The sequence below is a fragment of the Propithecus coquereli genome, unplaced genomic scaffold, assembly GCF_000956105.1.
Source record: "Propithecus coquereli isolate 6110/MARCELLA unplaced genomic scaffold, Pcoq_1.0 Scaffold10, whole genome shotgun sequence".
Lineage (NCBI taxonomy): Eukaryota > Metazoa > Chordata > Mammalia > Primates > Indriidae > Propithecus > Propithecus coquereli.
The window spans coordinates 18,674,687-18,697,033 of NW_012133858.1; the positions used below are offsets into that span (position 1 = coordinate 18,674,687).

The 22,347-nt window shown below is 45.0% G+C and overlaps 1 protein-coding gene across 1 annotated transcript in view; it reads right to left on the minus strand.

Annotated features, from left to right (window-relative positions):
* Nucleotides 1-501: 501 nt before the first annotated feature.
* VPS8 (vacuolar protein sorting 8 homolog (S. cerevisiae)) overlaps nucleotides 502-22,347 on the minus strand; it is a 213,907-nt gene continuing 192,061 nt past the window's right edge. Inside the window, 2 exon segments of the mRNA XM_012640004.1 lie at nucleotides 502-978; nucleotides 4,185-4,265. Coding sequence (XP_012495458.1) covers nucleotides 829-978; nucleotides 4,185-4,265 — 231 coding nt within the window. The 3' untranslated portion in view covers nucleotides 502-828.

Sequence of the window (22,347 nt, forward strand, 5' to 3'; positions counted from 1 at the left end):
ATGTGAATATGTGAGGTGCAAACGCAGGTCTCTTGGTGTGGTGACAAAGTCTCAGGGCCAAAAACTGTACAAGTTCTACTCTGCCAGTCTAGCGCCTGTCATAGGAGCTCTTGGGCGGTCGGGCTGCTCAGAACAGAGGCTGCAGATGGGGCTGCTTATCTGAATAAAGTGGGGCTGCCACAGTCAGGGTCCCTCACTTTGAGCTAATAAAACTGAACTGTGCCAATAGGGCTCTACATGTCCTCTATGATTTGACAGACTAAGAGCCAGCCAGCCAGCCAGCAGGCCTGCAGAACTTAAACACAGAGGCATTTATTGGGCAAGTCTTACACTCATAAATGGGTTTTAACATAAACACATCAAAAGGGAGATGCCCCCAGCCTACAGGTTCTTTGCTCTCTCCAATGCATGCTTCAGTCACACTGCAGCCTGGCCAACCACCGCGCCCTGCAGAAGCTGAAGTTCCTTCATGTTCTCCATCAGCTGGAGGAGATGGACTATGACAGACTCTGGAATGCCATCTGCACAAGCTCCACCTACAGGCTTCGGGGGAAATAGGAAAAAGTCCCAACAGGCAAAATGTATTTCCTAAAAAGCTGGACGGAGGTATGTGTCATTCCTTTGCTTAACAAGCAAAATTAAATCAACCAGTCTGGTGAAATGACATGGCGACAGCACTGTGGAAGAGACGGGGAGTCTACACTGAGAAGCCCTGGGCACAGAAGTGTGGGAGGCAGTGGGGGCCAAGCTGGTCGGAGAAGCGGGCTGATCTCCAGTCGCCTTGGGATCGTCGTCTCCGGGTCTCCAGGGCCAGGCCCCAGGGAGGCTTCAGTCCTCAGTCACGGGCGGGGGAATGAGCTGCAGCTGGAAGTTCTCGTTCTGGAAGATGCTGTTGAAAGCAGGGCTGCTCTGGGAGCCACTGAACAGCCTGTAGCTCTCACTGCTGCGATTCTGGGAGAGTTCCGTAAGGAGAGCCAACTGCAAAGGAGGGGACGCACATTAGCCAAGGCTTGTGGGAGCAGAAAATCTGTGTGCGTGGGTGTGGGAGGGGCGTGGGGAACAGGGGTGGACAGGGTCCTGAATTCTCCTGCCTCGGATACACGAGAGACAGCACCACATCGTGGGAAGAGGGAAAAAACTGGGTTTGGTTCCAAGGTCCGTATCTCACAAACTAGTAGTGACTTTGGGCAAATTCACTTCATTTTTTAGGGCCTAAATTTCCTCGTTCAATAATGATGAGACTGGATTGGCTCGTTCCCAAGCACACGGACCGTGCTCCCCCTCCCCAGGGCAGGGTTCCGCCCTGGACCTGCCCCACGCCAAGCACTCCTGCTCCGGCGGCGGTGCCCGGCCCGCCGCTGCCCGCCCTCCCTGTGCACGGGCCTGAGCGGAGGCTCTCCCTTCTTCCCAGCTCATTTCATTCCACATTCTCCCTCCCCGTGCGCTCTCCTTGGGGCGGATGATCCTGAATTATGACCGCTGGCTCTGACCTTTCTCTTTTGTAACCTGGATAGCTCCAAATGGATGCCCAGGCGCCAGTGCAAACCCAGGGCCTCCAGAGCAGAACTCACGGACTACCTGCTCCCCCACAGGCGTCCTCCCTGTTCCCAGCCGCCCTATTCCCAGCCGCCCTATTCCCACCCTCATTTTGTTAGTGACTCAATTCTGGAAGACCTGGCAAGGAGGAGAGAGTGGCAGGAGGAAATGTTAATGCCAGCCCACTGGGAAGCCAGGCTGTGCCGCTCAGAGGGGCCACCCCTCTCACCCAAAGATGCTTTCTGCGTCCCTCTGAATCTGAGGGATTCTAACAGTCTCGGGCAAGAGTACCGAGTGTCTTCTCAGTGCCAGGCACTCTGCTAGGTGCTTTACGTGGGTGCTATTTCTAGGCCTTCACAACAGCCCTCTGGGGTAAAAAACCTGGAGCCCTGAGAAGTTAGGTAACTTGCCTGAGGTCACCAGCAGTGAGTGGTAACGTGAGACGCAAACTCAGGTCTGTGTGGCGATTTCTGCTCAGCCACTCTGCCGACAGTCCTGCCTTCTCTAGAAAGAACTTGTCTGTCACCTGTGCCCTCCCACCTGCTCTGCTCCCTGACCACTGGCAAGGGGTTCTCCCCTCATGCAGGCAATGATGGCACAAGGCTCATGTGTCCATTTGTCACTTCTGAAAACTCACTAGCCACAGCTATGGTAATTGGGGAGACATCTGAAGGCCTTTAAGTTCTAAGTGCCAATTTATCAAAACAATCCAGTCCCAGAGACATACCTATGATCTAAGTTACAATTCAGTAACTCTGACTCTGAACCTCTGACTGCAGGTCCCTCAGCTGGCCAAGGTCACACCTGTGCAGGCTCCCTCAAGCCATCCGGCCAGGGATGACGAGGGACGTCCTTGGCTGTGCCCGAGTCTCACCATGTGTCACGTCCTTTCTTCTGTAACCCTCTCAGCTGTCCATCAGCCTGCGAGTTCTCTGCAAGGGCTGCAAGTACAAGGCCTTGGACAGAGCAGGCAGCAGATGCTAAACTCAGTGCTTCCACCTTCTGACACCGTGAGGTGGAAAGACCAACCACAGAAATATATGTTTTATTTCCCAAGAAGAGATATTTTTGTGTTCTACTTCTGTAACTTTGTGCTCTGGAAACTGATGAGCCCTGAATAAGGGCTCAACAGTTTAGAGCAAAATTTCCCTGGAAGGCCCGAAACCCAACTCCGAGGCAGAGCTTGGCCAAGAAGGGGTGGAGGTGATGCCAGGAAGCTGCTGGAGCACGTTTGGGGGCCCCTGCAGAAACAGAAGTCTCCTGGAATCACAACCTCTGCCCAGACCAGTGCTCAGAGAGGGAACACCATTTTCCCACTGGGCTGCCAAGCAACCCAGCAGGTGTTTGCCTAAGAACAGGGAGTGGGAGGAGGGAGCCTCGGCCTTTGCACAAGCTCGAGAGAAGGCCACGAACAAATGGGACCCAGCTGGAATTCAGGTGTGATCTGGGGGAGGTGGGAGTTCGGACTCCATGCTTTGGGTAGTGGAGGTCCAGATGTGTTTTAAGCAAGGAGTAGCACAATACATTTGGGTTTGGAAAGCGTACCCAGGCGGTAGCATGCGGAAGAGACAGAAGGATTTCTAACCCATCAGAACCTGCAGTGGCCTCTCTGAATGACAAGGAGGTCTGACCCAGGGCGGTGGCACTTTAGAGGGGAAGGGAGAAATGGAGAAGATGCCGACAGGGTCTCCCCCGTGTGTGGACGGAGGGGGAGTGGGGACGAGCTGGGGGTACAGCCAGGTCTCCGCTCTGGGGGACTGGATGACAGAAGGTGCCATTCCCAAGGCAGGCCAAGAAAGCTGATGAGTACATGTCGGAAGTGCCTGGGGGACACCCCGACTGATGTTACAGCAATGACCGCTATACTGTACCCTTCTACAGTTATAGGACACCGAGAGTTTTTGCTCATCGCCTCTTGGAATAAGACCAATTTTTCCAGTTTCCATTGCAGTTAGGTGTGGTCCTGGGTCTAAGTTCTAGACAATGGAGGTAAGTGAAAGCGGTGTGTACAACTTCTAGGCACGGTCCTTAAAGAGAGGGCTTATTTTCTTCTTCCTTTTTCTCCCTCTTGCTAACTGGAATACAGATGTGATGCTTAGAGCTGGAGCAACCATATTGGACCATACAAGTATGAGCCACGTGCTAAGGGCGGCAGAATCACAAGATAGAAGAGATCTGGAGGAGGTGCGTGGACATGCCCTGGCCACCTGCATTTACATGTCTATCTTGTTTAAGCCATTATTGATTTGCATTTGTCTTTCATGGCCAAAACCAATTCAACCAGTGCAGCTGTCCAGGAGGGCCTGGGGCTGAGGATGGATTTGGCAGTCATCAATATTAATAAAGGCCTCTCGGATGAGGGGCTAGGCTTCTGCTTGTTCTCTCTGGAGGCAGGTCAAACACAGCCCTTCTGTGTCCTCACAGCCCATGGCAGGTGAAGGACAGACATCTTTCCACTTCCTTTGCTCCTGTGCCAAGCTCTGAGTGTTTCCTCGGCCCGGGCTGGTCGGCTGCATGGCCATAACAGGGATGCTGGGGCACCTTCTGGGCTAAGGAGGAGTCTAGAGGGAGGATTTGAGGATATTGCCTTTCCTAAAGAGTAAATTATAAACAGGGAAATAAAAATTGAATCACCACACAAGCATTACCCTAGAACTCCCTCGGTAGAGATGGCAAAGCTGATCAAATGCTTGGATTTGCTGTGGATCCAGAACAGGTTCTGAGGTTGCCTGGGAAATCAAAAACAGTAAGATTAATAACACCATGTGGCTGGGTCCATGCAGTCTCTGAACTTGCCCCATGCTTGTGATGCAGTAGCATGTGCTGCTTCCCTCATTCTCCTGAAGAAAATCCACGCCACCAGCAAGGAATGAATGACAGACTGAGCATATACTAGAAATGGGCATGTCCCTCTACACTCCTTCCCGGTGCTGCCCCCAGGTTGACCTATCTATGGCCCCTTCCCCAATGTGGTCTCTAAATTTCTCATTCCTTTTTTTTTTTTTTTAATATCCCATTCTTATGAGCTTTCTTGAGGGCTTCTTGATGTCTTTGCTATCACCATGCAGAGCAATTTAGTTCCGTCCAGCCCTGCCTTCCCATATCCATCACTTAATATGGCCAAGATACCCCTTTGCTCCCCATAGAGCAGGGAATGCGTTATAAATGAAACATCACGTCACTTATCGGTCTCATTAGAAAGCTGGCAGCCACCTATGCGGTTGCAAGATTAGTCTGATTTTTGGAAGAGCTGGGAAGTCTAACTTGCTCTTGTTTTGCTAGACTAGCAGCCTTGTTTTGTTCCACCTGTTACTATGGTGGAAACGCTGACGCCGTGACAGTGGATCTGACCTAGGTCACACCTGGACAGAGGAAATGGGATCCCGAAGGACACAGCCACAGGCTTTGCAGTCAGAGGTGAATCTGAACACTAGTTCTGCCACTAGCCTGCTGTGTGACTTCAGGCAAGTCACTTCACTTCTCTGAGCCTCGACTGTCTCACCTGTGAGAGAGGGGAATGCTTACCTTATGAAGTTACTGAAAAGATGAGACATTAATATATATTTCAAGTGTCTTTAGCCTGCCTGGCACCAGGCAAGGGCTCAGTATATGCTAGCTTTTTTTTTTTTTTTTTTTTTTGAGACAGAGTCTCACTTTGTTGCCCAGGCTAGAGTGAGTGCTGTGGCGTCAGCCTAGCTCACAGCAACCTCAAACTCCTGGGTTCAAGCGATCCTCCTGCCTCAGCCTCCCGAGTAGCTGGGACTACAGACATGTGCCACCATGCCCGCCTAATTTTTTTCTATATATTTTTAGTTGTCCGATTAATTTCTTTCTGTTTTTAGTAGAGACGGGGTCTCGCTCTTGCTCAGGCTGGTCTCGAACTCCTGAGCTCAAACAATCCACCCTCCTTGGCCTCCCAGAGCGCTAGGATCATAGGTGTAAGCCACCGCGCCCGGCCTATGCTAGCTTTTATTCATCCAATTTAGAGATACCCTTAGTGAAAAGTTGGTTTCAGAAGTGTTTTTATGTTTATGTATAAGACTAGTAAAAAGATGTCTTTCTTTGCCCTGTATTATGAACTCTCTTGGCATGCACAAAGAGGATTGCTGACTGCAGTCCCCAAGTATGTGACAAGAAGGGTTTCAGTGATGAAGGGTCTGGGCGTGGACACGTACACGTGTCTGCATGTGCTGGGTGAGGCCTGTGGGGTTGAGGGGGTGCAAGAGGTGGTCTGAAGACATGTGCTGGGTACAGGCAAGTCCTTGCAGGAGTGGCCACCAGAACTGTGATGAAAACCAATGCCTGTCACAGGGTGTGGAAGAAATTCAGGAGTAGAGTGACAGAGTGGATACACGGAGGTGGCACAGGGCAAATAATATCACTAACAGTTCCAAGGATTCAGCATTTGCATGTGCCAGGCCCTGTGTGCTAAGTGTTCGCCATGGTTATCTCACTAAATCTTCAAAACCACTCTATGAGAAAGGCGTTGTCATGTCCAGTTTTTCCCAAGATGAGTGTGCAGGGGTGGCACTGAGCCCTGGGACTGCCATGATCTCATTCCTCCTCTAGGCCCTTAAACTCCTTGGAAATGCCAAGAGAAGCGGTTTCCTGACAATGATATCGTTCCGAAATTAAAAAATGTGGTTATTCCATGGGTGTGAAATAACTGAAGATAACAGGTTCTTTCTTATAACAGAAGCCATCGCCCTGGGTACCCAGAGATTGACCTCAGGAGTAACTGCTGGGGCTGCCCTGGAACCCTCTGGAGGCGAAGTCACTGCAGGACAGACACCCCATTCCCGGCCCGAGCCCTGCACGTCTCTGTGGTAAAGTGTCTGCTGACAAGTCATCCGAGGTGAAAGGAGAGAGCTATTTGCAGGCACACCTAGTAGAGGCTCACCTGCCTGAAAATCCTTCCTGGAATAAGATAGAGTATTTTTAAACAGGAAGCATTCAGGGGATGACTCATACAGCACCAAGGTGAGGATTTCCATTCTCCTCTTCACGGTTCTATGGGCTCGAAAGCTGAGGTGGGGGCAACAGTGCGGGGAAAGGCAGCGTGTCCCAGGAGGCCCAGTGAGCTGGCCTCGGCCGTGCCTGCGCAGGCTTCTGACACGCTCACTGACTGCTGCCCGTCACCTTCATGCCTCATGAACTGGGATTCGGTTCTGTGGTTCAACAGAAATTTCCAGAGCCCCTACTGTATCAGGCCCCGGAGTGCAAAAGACGAATAAGCCAAGAGGAGTTTAATGTCTCAAAGATTCTGGGGCATTAAAACTCCACAAAAAGATTTCACCGTCTCCAGTGTTGATGACCAAACTTAAGAGTTACTGAGGTGTAATACCCACATATTGCATACTTGTCAGGGCACGCCTTGTTTGAAATATGCTCTTACATTTTATCTCTATTAATTGTCAAAATGTCCCTGAAATGACAACATTTTGGGGTACAAATCACACTCTTACACGTGATAAGACACAAAGCCTCCGCGCTGGCCCCCTCTCTAGAGCGCCTGCTCCGAGTGCCCCGTCCTGACGCCAGGCTGGGTTCTCCCTTCGGCGCTTCCGTGTGACCCAGGCAGAGCCGCACTGCTGCCATCACTGGAGTGTAACTATCTGTTGATCTGTCATCCCTTTAGACTGTGAACCCCCGAATATAAGAATCGGATCTCATTCATCCTGCTATTCCTAGTGCTCTATACCCAGAAAATGCTCAGCAAACATCTGCCAAATAATCCCGTATCCTTGTTTATTCTGAACGGCTGATTTTAGGTATAAAGACAGGCAGCAACTCGCTCTCCCGGCCCAGTGTGAAATCATTGGCATTTGTCTTCCTATTTTCAAAAACTTGGACTTTGTAAAGATTATTTGTGATGTCTTGCATGTTTGTCCTAAACCTCAGGGAAAATATCAATTTTATTTTATTTAATCCACTTTGGGGGAAAGAATTATTTTTAAGACCCCAGAAAACATAAGTCCAACCCCTTCAAGAAGGTAGAAAAATTTACCAAAAGAGTGGGACTTGTGGTTAAAAGCCTCGTTCTATTGTTGCCCACTAGACGTCACCGAGGCCTGCAGATGGGGCAGGGCCTGCTTCCCTCGCAAGGTGGGGAAACTGCGGCTTCGGGGCCACATGTGGCCTTCTGGCTCCTTGAATGCGGCCTTTTGACTGAATCTAATTTTTACAGAACAAATCCTTTTAATAAAGGGATTTGTTCTGTGAAGTTTGGATTCGGTCGAGGGGCCGCACTTGGGGTTCTGGAGGGCCACATGCGGCCTTGAGGCTGCAGGTTCCCCACTGTGGTGCACTGGAGTTCACCTGCCTTTGCCACACCCTGGCTCCTGCCTCCAACAATTACTAACAGCATAATCTTAGGCAAACTGCCTGCTCCCTCTGAGCTGGCTGGTTCTCCTCTGGGGGTGGGGGTAGCATGGGGATACTGGTAAGAGCTACACCACATAAAGCGACTAAGAAGGTTAAAGGAGGTAATGCACACAGAGCACACCGTAGATGCTCAGGACTCTGCGAGTTCTCATGAAGTGCTACTAACAGGAGGGCACAGGAGGGCCTACAGGGACTGCACAGAGCGCCAGTCTCCATGATACACGGGTTGCGCGAACCTTGTTCTAATGTGGCTAAAGAAATGGAAAGAAAGGAGACACTGAAGCACAGTGCACAGGCAACACGGTAATGAAAGAGGAGGGGGATGTTGCAGAAGGATGTGGGGAGAGTGAGAGGGAAACTGCATGAGAATGAGAGCTCCCTAAGGCCAGCGCCCTGCCTGTCTCGCTCACCAGTGCCCAGTGCCGTTCCTGGCACAGAGCAGCCATGGGGTCATCATCTGCTGATCGAATGGGTGAAGGGATCGGAAGGGCGAGTGAACATATTTTCTTCTTCTACTTCTTCCCTGGAGTTTCACAAACCCTCTGCAATGTGGTGGGAGCACAGGGCGGGGCTTCTGACAGAGCTGGGCCCAGTCCGGATTCTGCTCACAACGGGTGAGTGGCTCTGGGCAAGTGATTTAGTCTCTCTCAGTCTTGGTTTCTTTATCTGTAAAATTCTACTTTGCAGAATTGTTGTGAGAATTGGAGATAATGTATGGGCCTGGCAAGTATTCGATGTTCAATAAATGGCCATGATTCCTGCAAATTGTGTTGTTTATACTCCCCAAGAGAAATGTCCGGTAGAAAGAACAGTGGGCTGAGAATCAGGAAACTTGAGCTCTAATCCTGTCACCAGCTCCCTGTATAACCTGAGCAGGTCACATCTCTGCTCTGGGTCTATGTTCCAATTTATTAAAGGGCAATGCCACCTCGGGCCACACTCCAGCATCTGGAAAAGATGCAGGCACTATGAGATAGCAGGCAGTTAGGGCACTAAAGTTTCAAGTAAAATAGTAATGTTTACTGAAGCTAATCATGGCTTTTATTGCATAATCAGAAGCAAACTAAGGCAACCAAGTAGAGGCAATGTCACAAAAACTCATGATAGCCCTGAAGAGAAATAATAGTTGCAGTCTACAGATGGCGTACGGAGAAATTCATTTGCCAAATCAGTGTCACACAAAAAGTAATGAGGGAGCAACATTTGAACACAATCTCAGTTCAATTCCATAAACATAAAACATCCTTCCCATGACACCCAGACCGTCTAACCCCCAGCACAGAATTGATTAGGAGTGATTTTCCAATTGGAAGAGAAGGAAAAATGCATTTGATGCTATCTGCTAGAGCAAATTTCTTTCTTCCTTATAATGAAGTCCAGTGATAAGAGCTAAAAATTAAACTGTAGCTGAACATTAGAGGAAGAAACAGTGACAGCACTGGAAATGACCTTGTAACACTCAGCATTAAAGTAAATCCGGTGGAAAATGAGGTCCTGATGATCTGCAAGAGCCCCAGGGAGAGGGACGCTGGGCGAACATAGCGCGCCAGCACATTTCAAAGCTCAGTGCCTCACAGATGTGGTGGAAGTGAGAGCTGTAATTGCATCCGCTGGAAGGAAGAAAACAAACCCAGGCTCTCAGGATCCACAGACCTCTTACCCAACGTATCAAGTTTCAACATAGGAAGACAGCCATGATCCACTGCCACCCTGAAGGCTGGATTCCCCCAAAGAGGGACAAAAATAATACAACGGATGCTGGATATGAAGCCTTCCAAATCACACACGAACCCATGGACAGTCACAGAAGCCTGAGCTCTGCTTATTTCTTACTTATTCTCTGCAGTAAGTAAGATCCTGAAATCAAAACCCCAACATTTCCTTTCCTGTCCTCCCACCTAACACACGTGAAGGTCAAACCTCGCTTGTGAGAGACACGGGACGCTGTGTGATTCTGCAACATGACCATCGGCCTTTTCCGTTTCCCAGGGGCCTTCTACAGGCACTTGTGTAATTTGCTGGTGGCAGGGGTGGAGGTGGAATAGATGAGTGGTACCAGCAGCACATGTCCACGTCCCTCCCTGCCTGCCCGCGACCTCACTTTCAAATCTCTTCCTATATCTCTTACAGGTCTCAGCCAGAATTCTGCCACCACCTAAGCTGTTTTAAACTAGAGGTCCTTAATATTTAAAGGTTTTGCCAAAAATGAAACTTTGGCTTCAGAGATAAGAGCAAAGCCACACCTCGTTGCCCTGTGCAAGCGGAAAATACCGTTTCTAAAATTCCCCCCAACAGCACAGTTTCCTTTCAGACTGAACCTGACCCTGCACGCTCTCTCATTTCCCAACACCTCCAAACTCTCAGTAGGGCATAGCTAATAATGAGCTAGATGATGAACTAATAAAACAGGCAGATGAGTTGCTGAGCTGCCCGGAGAAAGGAGGAAAAATCTGGCAGAACCTCTCTCAGGAGAGTCACTTAGATACTAATCAGAGCTCTAGAGTGACCAGCTCTAAGGGGAGTGAGTGCTTGAGGCTGGAGACTGAGGCTGTGAAAGGCTAAGTGAAAAATATCCATAAAAGACCAAGACCTTCAATACCACGATTACAGAGAAACAACACAGTGACCTTTGGATAGCAGCGGGGGGAAAATGCTGGTCTAAGTCTTCTAGGATATGAAAAGGAGGATCCTCCTCCTCCTCCACCACCACCGCTGCCGCTGCAGCTCACTTTACTGAGCATGTGACTATGGACCAGCCACCATTACAAGCACTTTACATGTATTTACCTTATTTAATCATCTCAAAGCCCCCATGAGGAAGGTATTTGTGTTATCATTATTTTACAGTTGAAGAAACTAAGGTCCTGGGGTCCAGTGATGTGCCAAAGGTCCAGTTCCAGAGATTTCTTTCACCTGCCATGCTCTCAGTATCAGTCTGGAAGAAGCCTGACAGAAAGTCATTTTCAAGGGACCCAAAAGGTTGTGTCAGGGGCAGAGTAGGACTCACCTGGGTCAACATGCTTAAATCATGCTCTTGTAACACTGGTGGCCTCTGACCTCCTTCTGGGGGTCCTTCATGATTTGGCTTTTTTAGTTCAAAGTTCCATAAGGTCTTTAAGCTATAAACCAAAGACCCAGGAAAGCAAGCAGCTGATGGAAATAACTACAGCTGTTAGAGTTCTGCTCAGAAATGACTCTGGAAGGCTGGGCCAGAGCCCGGTGTTATGAACTAAGCTCAGTTCTGCAGTCAGACACCTCACACACAATGTAAAGACAGCTTTGTGTACACACTAGGTGCTCATAAATGCCTTCTGCCATCACAGAAAAAACTCTGAACTTGGCTCTAACACTAATTATTCACACTAATTCGCTGTGTAGATATCCCTGATGTCAGCTGTCTCATCTATAAAAGGGAGAAACTATCTGCATAGCCTCCCTCACAAGGCTCTTGTGAGGGAAGGGGGATGCGAAGGGGAGTGGCGACAATACATTTCCTGTTGTCCATTGGTCTCTGCCCTTATGCTGGCTACTTTTGTGTTTAATGCATACATTAGCCCAATGAGGCAGACTGCATTGTCTCTAATTTACATGTGAGGAAACTGAGGTTCAGACTCATTAACATCCAGTTTATAAGAGACAGGGTGGCTCTTGATAACAGGTCTGACTCTGGAGCCCACTACACCATGTTTGTGACAAACATAAGGTGCTGTAAACGTGTCAGGTACTGCGGGCTTCCCACAGCCAAGCTGAGCTGCCTAGTCTGTTGGGAGGCTGATGCTGCATCTGCCTGAATGCCCTACCAGGATCCTCTGTGGTGCCATCCACACAGCTAGCACCACACAAAAGATGTGTCATTATATAAGGGAACACAAGTATTTTTTCTTGTTTGGTTTTGTCCATCCATTTTGCTCACTCGCAAAAAGAAATGTGACCAGATTGGTTTAAAGTCTCTGAAACCCATACACTGTACCTGCACATGGTTGGCTACCCCAACTGCTTTGAAAGGCAACATGGGGAAAATCTTTGGTGGCAAAAGCTGATAATCTCATTGTGCCTAAAAGAATGAATTTAAAAAAAAATAAAAAACTGCAGAATGTAGTTTGAATTTTTAGACAACTAGTGTAGTTCCCTGGTCAAATTCATTGAAACCTTCCTATTCTCTTGACAGGGATTATTATTATTAGAAAAGGTTGATATCTTAGTGTAACTGCGTCCCAGGCATGGGAAGCTCAAATTCCCAAACAGATTAAAAAATAATTGCTTTTATGTTGCTCCCGCAATGTAATGGAGGCAATTATCCAGAGATGTCAGGACAGAGATTAGGACGGTTGTAAATAGGAATGAAGACGACAGCACTGGGACATGAGATGGACGGCAGTGAGGCTGGGTCCCTCGGTCTCGTTCCTTCCTGGGGGCACCGTCCTGTGCAAACTTGAGTCTTGCCACATGGCATACTATGGCCATTCCATGGCTGCTTTTTCTTTTTGTCAGGAAAGGAAGATCCAAAACAAACAAACAAAAAAGATCCAGAAAGGTTTATTTTTATGGGAAGCAGAAGGAAGCTTCTTAGTAGGGTGGCATGTTTCTTTTGCTAGTCAGAAACCCCCTTTGTCTTATCACAGGCCAAGTGTTTGGCCTTATTAAAAAAAAATGAAAACAGGGAAAGCATTCATTTCACATATGTAATTAAGGCTTGCCATCTTTTGATTATCTAACTCACCGTTGCCTGCTTAAGAAGAACATCAAACAACTATCTTGATGGATGCTGCTGAGGGGCAGGGTCCTTAATGATTTTTCAGTCAAATCCATGATTGCCGAAATATTTTCAGCTCTGGTATTCCTGCCATCTTAAGTAGATAGATAGACCTAAAAATGATAACCTGATAACAAGAGGAATACAGAATCTACTGGAAGAGCGGGTTTAACCCTGAAATTAGCAAAACCCAACACAAGTTAACAAACCAAAGGAAAAAGAACATTGATGCTTGTGGCTATACTGTAGTTATTTTAGACAGCAGTTTGCTATCTGAAAGAGAGAAAAACATTCAGACCATTTCTCTCTGTAGGACGTGGTTGTTGGAAGGAGGAAGGCAGGAAGTAAAGTGAAGTGAGAAATGTAAACAGAGTGAAATTAATATATTAAACAACTGTTTATTATACCTAAAAAGCCCCACAAAACTAGAGCCTTCCAAGTATTTGCCCTGACAAAATGACAGCAGTGGACTAAACTAGCTCTCCCATCCTAAGTAGATACAATACTGGACAAAATACATACAGCAGCTATTTCCACACTTTGGACAAAGGCAGAGCAGGACTGTGATCCTTGAAAGTAGGGGAGCACACAAAGTCCCCTGATTTCCCTGGAATTCTGGAAGTACTCTCTGGACTGTGGCACACGGAGAGCCTGGAACTCTTGATGAACTGAGGAATTAGAGATCAGGAGTTTGGGGCTGGGCAGGGGGTAGCATTTGAAGAGGAGGAAGCTGAGTTGGGAAGCAGCTCTACTCTACAGGGGCCCTCTTCAGTTCTTGGCCTTCAGCTGCACATATGCAGGCGAGACTCAGAGGCCTGGCAGAGAACAATGACTGTGAGCTGTGAGACAGACAGAGATTCTGGAGGTTGCAAAATGCTAGAAGACCTGGGAGGACCAACAGTGAGGGTAGGAAGACCTTGATAAACAGCCTGGTACCCAATGAGACCCCCAAAAAGCCATGTGCTGGAGACAGGGATATTCTGGATCTGCCCTAACAAAGCTTAAAAATAAGCCTCAAAAATATGTAGCTGATTTAGCAGTAAATAATAGCCTGCCTGCCAGAACAAAACTCAAAAGTCTCTAAAGGAAGACAACAAAATCCAGATGCTCAACAATATGGAGTGGGGTCTCTCCTTTAAGTATATGCTATATCTGGAATAATATCTACCATTAGTAGATATTTCACTACAAAACCAAGGAGCTTAGCCAGGTGTGGTGGCACATGCTTGTAATCCCAGCTACTTGGAAGGCTGAGGTGGGAGGATCATTTGAGCCCTGGAGTTCGAGACCAGCCTGGCTGACACAGGAAGACCCTATCTCCAAAAAAAAAAAAAAAAAAAACTCCACAGTAAAATAAATATTGTTTATTTTAGATAGATAGATAGAAAACTAGGGAGCTAAAACTTACTCATGTCATAATAGAAGAATCAATGTAAATCATAACTAGAGTGCCCCTAGGATATTTGTAGAAAACAACGAAACACAAAAGTCCCAAGGCAGTGACTTTCGTCAGACAGAACAGACTGTACCAAACACCAGTCCATATTTCATCCTCATCTTCTCTTCCTTCCCTTCCACTTTAGCCAAAGGAGATTTCTCACTGTTTCCTGAACAAACCCAATCCAATGTCCTGATACTATATGAAGTAGTGTGAGCTTTCAGGGGTGGCACAACTGATTTGGGACAGTGGGCCAGACAGCAGGACGTACTCTGCAATAGCAGCACATCAGCCTCCTAAGAATACCACACACATTAGAGCAGCTCAGACTCTGCAAAGCTCTGCTTGGATTCTATGACCTTTACAAATAGGTGATAATTCAGCACACTGCAATTAAGAATGGCCTACTTAGTTGTTTTAATGCACAATAACAGGCTGCTAGTGGCTCTGTCACACAAACACTGAAGAGAAAAAAGATAACTGCCATGTACTGTGGGAAGTGCCTAAAAGCTCTGTCAGGAAACACTTTTGGAGGGGAAAAGCCCATTTGTAAACTCGATGAATAGTCTCAACTGTAGGGTCCAAATTCCAAGAAGATGGTAGACACAATGGCACTACTTGTTTCAATAAGGGAGCTGACTGCTACATGCTGAGAGGGTAGAGGACAGTATAAAGAACCACTACTGGCAACGAGATGGTCTCACGCACAGCCCCACAATGAGAGACTCATAGGATAATCTGAACGGAAACAGTCAACTGCTTATGAAGAGGTGTCATATTAAGAAGCAGAAAAATCACACCCATTAGCTTTCAATTGTCTTAGTATGGTGACTAATGAATGGCGCTACCTAGGCCTCTGATGATGAGCTACAAGGCTCTATCCTTGGCTTTGTTCTACACAAATATGTTATCAGTGACTTGGGTAAAGATAAAAGAGGCCTATAAATGGGACAAAAAAACATGATTCTCAAATGTCATAAACTGAAACAACATAAGCAAAGTCTTGCACTTGGCTCCAGAAACCAAGACAATATACATCAGTAGCATGTGTGAACAGAATCCGGAGTTTAACATCAATATGTTCATTGTGAATCAACCATGCAAAATGGCTGCTAAAAAAGTTAATGTGCTTTTGTTCCATTTATAGAAACAGTATCTAGAATAAGGAAGGTGATGATCTCATTTTGTTCTAAAATGACCTCACCTGAAGTGCAATGGTACTAATCAAAGAGATGTGGTGTGACAAGGTGGAGAAGATGGGGGAACTGTGAATGTTCTGCCTGGACGAGAGATTACCAGGGACTGGGGATTCGTGATTTCAACTACATGAAGGACTGGAAAGGCTGCTCTATAAAAGAGATATTAAACATCTTTCTGGTAGCTTGTAGAGGCAAGACAGGATCAATGAGTAGAAAAGTGTCACCACCATAAGGAAGAACTATCTTAGATCTTCCAAACATGGAACATCCTGCCTCAGGAGATAGTTTATTAGGCATACACCGGATATTGCTTGTTAAAAATGGATGGGAGGCTGACTTCCAGCATGACAGCAATGAGGAGCTCTGCTATAGTTGGGATGTTGTCCCGTATAAATCTCATGTTGAAATGTGATCCCACTGTTGGAGGCTAGGCCTAATGGGAGGTGTTTGGGTCAAGGGACTGGATCACTCATGACTAGATTAATGACTTCCCTTGGGTGGAGGGTAAGTTCTTGCTCTATTAGTTCCTGTGACAGCAGGGACTAATTGTTGTTAAAAAGAACCTGGAACCTCCCTCCCCTGTTTTTTGCTTCCCTTCTTGCCATGAGATCCCTGCATATGCTGGCTCCCCTTCGCCTTACGCTGTGAGTGAAAACAGCCTGAAAGCTCACCAGAAGCAGATGCTGATGACATGCTTTGTGTACAGCCTGCAAAACCATGAGACAAACCAACCTCTTTTTTATATAAATTTTCCATCCTCAGATATTTCTTTATAGCAACACAAACGGACTAAGACAAGCTCCAAATGAAAACTGGTGAACACTATAAAAAAAAAACTTCAAGCATTTAAAGATTCTGGACATGGTTTTAAGGACAAACAGCAAATGAAGAAACTATCCAAAAAAACTATGAAAATTTGGTAAGAAAGGTGAGTGTCTATGGTGTCTGAACCAAGACTGCTCCCTTCCCCACCATACCAACTCCACTCCAGACTGCTGCAGCCAGAAACAGTAGGCTCCCTCTCTCCCAAGATCCCAGTTGGAGGGTTTTCTCGCTAGCAGGAGCAGGACTTTAGCATTTCTCATCCTGCCTTCAGCTATGTGTTACTGAGGCCAAGTCTTAGGTGAGAACAGTCAAGAAGTGATGGGGGCTCCCTTCCTCTGGCAGCCTCCACTCATGGAATGAAACCTCTACCTTGGGGGCTGTGTGCTGAAAATCCCAGGCCTCTGATCACTCTTGTGCTGGCTTATGGGGCAATGGTTCCATACCAGGAGAGGCAGGCCAAGAGGACCTCAGGCTGCTGTTCCTACCCTCTTCCAACGACATTCAGCTCCTAGAATGTGGGGGGTGACATTCAGAGAGAAGATTGCCATTGTCCCTACCCCCAGCTCAAGAGCCTTGGCTCAGAGATTTTTCCTTGAGATAGAAGCAGACCATAACATAAATAGCTCCTAATCTCTTCCCAAAGGAACTGACTTCATTTATAACCGAGCATGGAGAAGTTCAAACCTAAGTGTGTTCCTAAGAACAGTGGAGGTAGTGGTGAAAGGTGACTGGGAGAAGATTCATGGATTTAATGAAGGTACAACCTAGCCAGGGGTGGGGAACCTGCTTAAGTAGCCTTAAGGCTACTCCTTAAGGCTATAGGTTCCCCACCCCTGACAGACTGCAAGCTTCTGCTTTGCAGAAGAGAACTGAGGAAAAAGACAACTGGGAGGAACCCTCATGAGGGCAGAAGAAATATCAAAAAATAGATGTGAGAAACTATTACTTAAAAGGAGCCACAATTCGACTGGATTGGTTTATAGAGAAATTTCTGCTTTAGAGCATTGGTGAGAACAATAGAGCAATCAGCAGAGGCAATTAGTGGAATTTAACAGCTGAGTGTGGTCAGAGAAAAACAGAGCCAAGCCAAAACCACTGCCATCCCTGGGCACTGCAGGCATAACTAAGGCTGTATCGCCCTGGGGAGCAGTATCAGAGGCTTAACAGTGTGGAGGAAAATAGACTGCACTAAACTCATCCAGCTAGTCACTAAAAATTAAACAAGCAAATAACAATAACAAGCCCTGGGGACAGGGGACCAGTACACAAAGTACAAAATTATATTACCTAATATGTCCAGTTTCCATTAAAAAATTATAAGGCATGCAAAGAAATAGGAAAGTATGACCAAACCCCAGAAAAAAATCAGGTAACACAAACTGCCTATAAGAGTAACCAGATATCAGATATAATAGAAAAATACTTCAAAATAGCCATTATAAATATGTTCACAGAACTAAAGGAAAGCATGATTTAAAAAGTAAAGGCAGGGCTGAGTGACAATGAGACCCCATCTCTAAAAAAAATAAAATAAAATAAAAAGTAGAGGCAGGTATAATGACAATTGTTGCATCAACTAGAGAGTTTCAATAAAAACATAAACATTATAAAAAAGAACCGAATGAAAATTCTGGAGTTGAAAACTACAACAACTGAAATAAAAAAATCACTAGAAAGGCTCAACAGTAGATTTCAACTGGCAAAAGAAAGAATTGAAGACAGAGATTATGCAAGCCGAAGAACAGAAAAAGAATAAAAAATATGAACAGAGTCTCAGAGAAATGCAGGGTATCATCAGCACAACATAATGCAAATGAGTACTGGAAAAGGAGAGAGAGAAAGGATAAGAAAAAATATTTTAAGAAATTATGACAGAAAACATCCTAAATTTATTGAAAAATACACATTCAGGAAACTCAACAAACTCTAAATAAGATAAAAACAAAGAGAGCCACAAATGGATACATTATAATAAAAATGCTGAAAGTCAAAGACAATGTGAAAATCTTGAAAGCAGCAAAAGAAAAATGACTAGTCACTTACAAAGAACCCCAATAGGATTAACAGCAGAAACAATGGCGGCCAGAAGGCAGTGGGATAACATATTTGAAATGCTCTAAGAAAAAAAAAAATCCTGGCAACTAAAAATCCTATGTCCAGCAAAGCTATCTTCAAAAATGAAGGTGAAGGCCGGGCGCGGTGGCTCACGCCTGTAATCCTAGCACTCTGGGAGGCTGAGGAGGGCGGATTGTTTGAGCTCAGGAGTTCCAAACCAGACTGAGCAAGAGTGAGACCCCGTCTCTACTAAAAATAGAAAGAAATTAATCGGACAACTAAAAATATATAGAAAAAAAAATTAGCCAGGCATGGTGGTGCGTGCCTGTAGTCCCAGCTACTTGGGAGGCTGAGGCAGAAGGATTGCTTGAGCCCAGGAGTTTGAGGTTGCTGTGAGCTAGGCTGACGCCACGGCACTCACTTTAGCCTGGGCAAAAGAGTGAGACTCTGTCTCAAAAAAAAAAAAAAAAAAAAAGAAGGTGAAATAAAGACTTTCCTAGATAAACAAAAACTGAGAGAATGTGTTCCTAGCAGGCTTGTATTCTAAGAACTACTAACGGAAGTCCTTCAGCATGAAATCAAGTGACTCCAGAAGGTAATTCAAATTCACATAAAAAAAAACAAGGAGAACTAGAAAAGGTAATTATAAAATACAGTATAAATGCATATTTCCCTCCTTTCTTCTAATAACTGATTTTAAAGAGCAATTTTATAAAATATTAATAATGTGTATATAATGGAATATTGGGTCTATAATACATACAAATGTAATATATGTGTAACATATTTGCGCAAAGGAGGTGGGTGGAAACAAAGCTTTATTGAATTAAGAAAATGACTTCAGATGGCAAAGTAATAATTACAACAATGTATTGTTGGGTTTGTAACATTAATAGATGTACTATATATAACAATACCACAAAAAGGGGGAAAAGGGGAATAGAGCTATGTAAGAGTAATGTTTCTATATATAATTGGAACTAAGGTAGTTTAAATAAGAAGCTGCAACTGAAAAGCTAAGATGCATATGGTAAGCCCTAGCATATCACTAAAAAAAGAAGACAAAAAAATCCCTAACATAAACACCTAAATAATTGAAAAATCATTAATTATTATATACCTCAATGAAAAAGATATACAGATGGAGAATAAGCTTATGAAAAGATACTCAATATCCTGTGTCATCAGAGTATTGCAAATTTAAAAAATGAGATACTACCACACACCTATTAGAATGGCTAAACTCCAAAACAGTGAGACCAAATGCTGGTAAGGTTGGGGAGCAACGGGAACTCTCATCATTGCTGGTGGGAACGCAAAATGGTACGGCTGCTCTGAAAGACAGTTTAGGAATTTCAAAAATCTAAACGTAAGTCTTACCATTCAATCCAGCAATCAGGCTTCTAGGTATCTACACAAATGAGCTGAACCTTATGCCTATACAAAAACCTGCACACAGATATTTACTGCAGCTTTATTCACAATTGCCACAGGTGGAGCACAGGGATTTTGGGGGCAGCAAAACTACTCTGTATAATACTGTAATGGTGGATACATTTCATTACACATTGATTAGAACCAACAAAAAAGAGTGAACCTGAGTGTTAACCATGGACTTTAGTTAATAATAATCTATCAATATTGGCTCATCAATTGTAGCAAATGTGCCAGATCAATGCAAGATGTTAATAATAGGGGAAACTGTGGGTGTGGGAGAGGGAAAAGAAATATATGGGAACTCTACTTTCTGCTCAACTTTTCCATAAACCTAAAATTACGGTACTCTAAAAAATAGTCTATTAATTTAAAAAAATCTTTAAAGAAATCAAAATGCTTATTAACTGGAAACCGAATTTTAGTTAAGCTTCTCTCCTTCCCCCAAGCCCCTGAACTCTGATCCACCCTCAGCCTGAGACAGAGCACACAGTCCCTCCTTAATGGCTCCTTGTGAGAAGTGGCTGAATATACAGAAAGACATTCCCGATCAACTGTGCGATCCCTCCACCCACTCCCCCACACTTAGTTTCTACCTTGTTAACCCTCCTTCTCCACAAAAGAAATTTTCTTTCTGCCTGATCTTTGAGACCCTTGCAGATTTTAAGGTTGATGTGTTCTCCCAATTGCAACAGCCCCTTTCCCTCTATTGCAATATTTCCTCTCAATAAAGTCTCTCCTTACAGAAGTCTAGATTTGTTTTTCTTTGATAGACAACATCTATTAATTCAGGTTGGATGTTAGGGTCTAACTAAAATCATCCAGCACATCAGTGAACATATACCTTGTTTGAGTTTAATACAACTGTAGACTCGTAAGATTTTAATGCTCCAAGGGATCTAAACATCAACCAGTCCAACCTCTCACCCAACATAGGAGCTTTGAGAAACAGACATCCTGCCACTGATCAAATGATGCACTGTCACCACGGCTATAAAATTCTCATACCAAGCTGACATCTCCATTTCCACAGTGGCTACCCACGGGCACCAGTTCTGTCCTTTAAACTATTAGGAATGCCTGTGCTTTCTTCCAAACCAGTGTTCTCCAGACCACTGCCCTCTAGGTGTCTGAAGGCTATACCCCAACTTCTTTACATCAGCATAAAAAGGCATCTGGCAAGGAGTGCAATGTGCACCACCCGAAGGATGGACATATTTGAAACTCGGACTTGGCGGGGGGGGCACCAAGGGCAACATATGTAACCTAAACATCTGTACCCACATAATATGCTGAAATAAAAAAAAAAAAAAAAAAAGAAGGCATCTGGCTTGCTAAGGTCTTCAATGTTGCCTATGCAAAAACAAAGATCAGATCATGTCCTCTGTTTTCTTTTCTTTTCTTTCTTTCTTTCTTTCTTTCTTTCTTTCTTTCTTTCTTTTTTTGATCAGTAGAGGCACTGAAGTCACATTTGGATATAAGTCCTAATAAGGCAAATACTCTAAGACATATTTGCATCTATCAAGGGCTATCACTTTGTTGGTTATGAAGACTTGCATCTTTGCAGGATAGAGTTAAGGGTGAGACATTAAAAGGTAATGAATCTTTATGTAAGCCACTATCAAATGATGGCTAGAAAATGTTATATCTATCTCAGTTCTTTCTTCATTTCATGTTTCCCTTGATTTTTGTGAAACTATCAACCAGCCATTCTTAGGGCCAGCCAGCTGAGACACTGTAGCCAGCTTTTCCTGTTTTTATAGAAATAGTGGCATTGTGAGGCTTTCTCCCTTAAAAAAGAAAAAAAAAGCCAACCTGTAATTCAATAAAAATCATGAGCATGTACAGTTGTATACACTCCTGGCATGAATGGGAAGACTGGGAACTGGGTTATAAAAGCCTTACTTCACCAGAACACTTGGAACAACAACAAAATCAGCTCCAAATTCTTATAATAGACTTGAATACTTGAGAAGCTGATAACCAATTTCTGAGAGGCTTGGCTAGCCCATCAGTTCAGTCGCCGTTAACTTGTAGATGTGCTGAGAGAAAGAACTACATTTCCCTGACCATTGTTTCTATGCAGCCTAGCACCTAACAGACACTTGTTGAGTATTTACTGAACGGAATCACAGAACTATTGGGAAGGCTTTCCACTCTCTCATTCCCAGTGTCTTGTCCCTAACTGGAACAAGTTACTCTGAGAAGTACATCAACTGTGGACATTCATTGGCACCAAGCCTGAGGACGGTCTTCAGCCAGAGCACCTGGCCCCCTGCAAACACACCAGCAGAGAAAGCTGATCTAAAAACAGAAGATGGCTCAGAGAGTATAACTATGTATCTGTGATCAAGATGTAGGACAAAATGCTTTCTCTGGTTATTATGCACATAACAGACCCAACTTTGCTACAAAAATTCTTGGTTGGTGTTTCTTTAGTAGTCAAGAAGAGAAGCATGGTAGCTGAGTGGTTTTTGATGCTGCCTTCAACTAACTCTCTACACTCCTTTGATCCCAACTCAAACATCATCAATACTTCGAATTTTATCCATTCTAGGGAGTTCATTGTAATGAGCTTTTATGTCAATTTTTATTTGAAGGCAATGATTCCTAATTTTTAAATTTCTGATCATCCATGACACAACACTGAAAAGACCCTAGGGAACCAGGTATATCTTCCAACTGTTACTGAAGTTATCAGTTAGAGCCTATTAAGAAGAAAT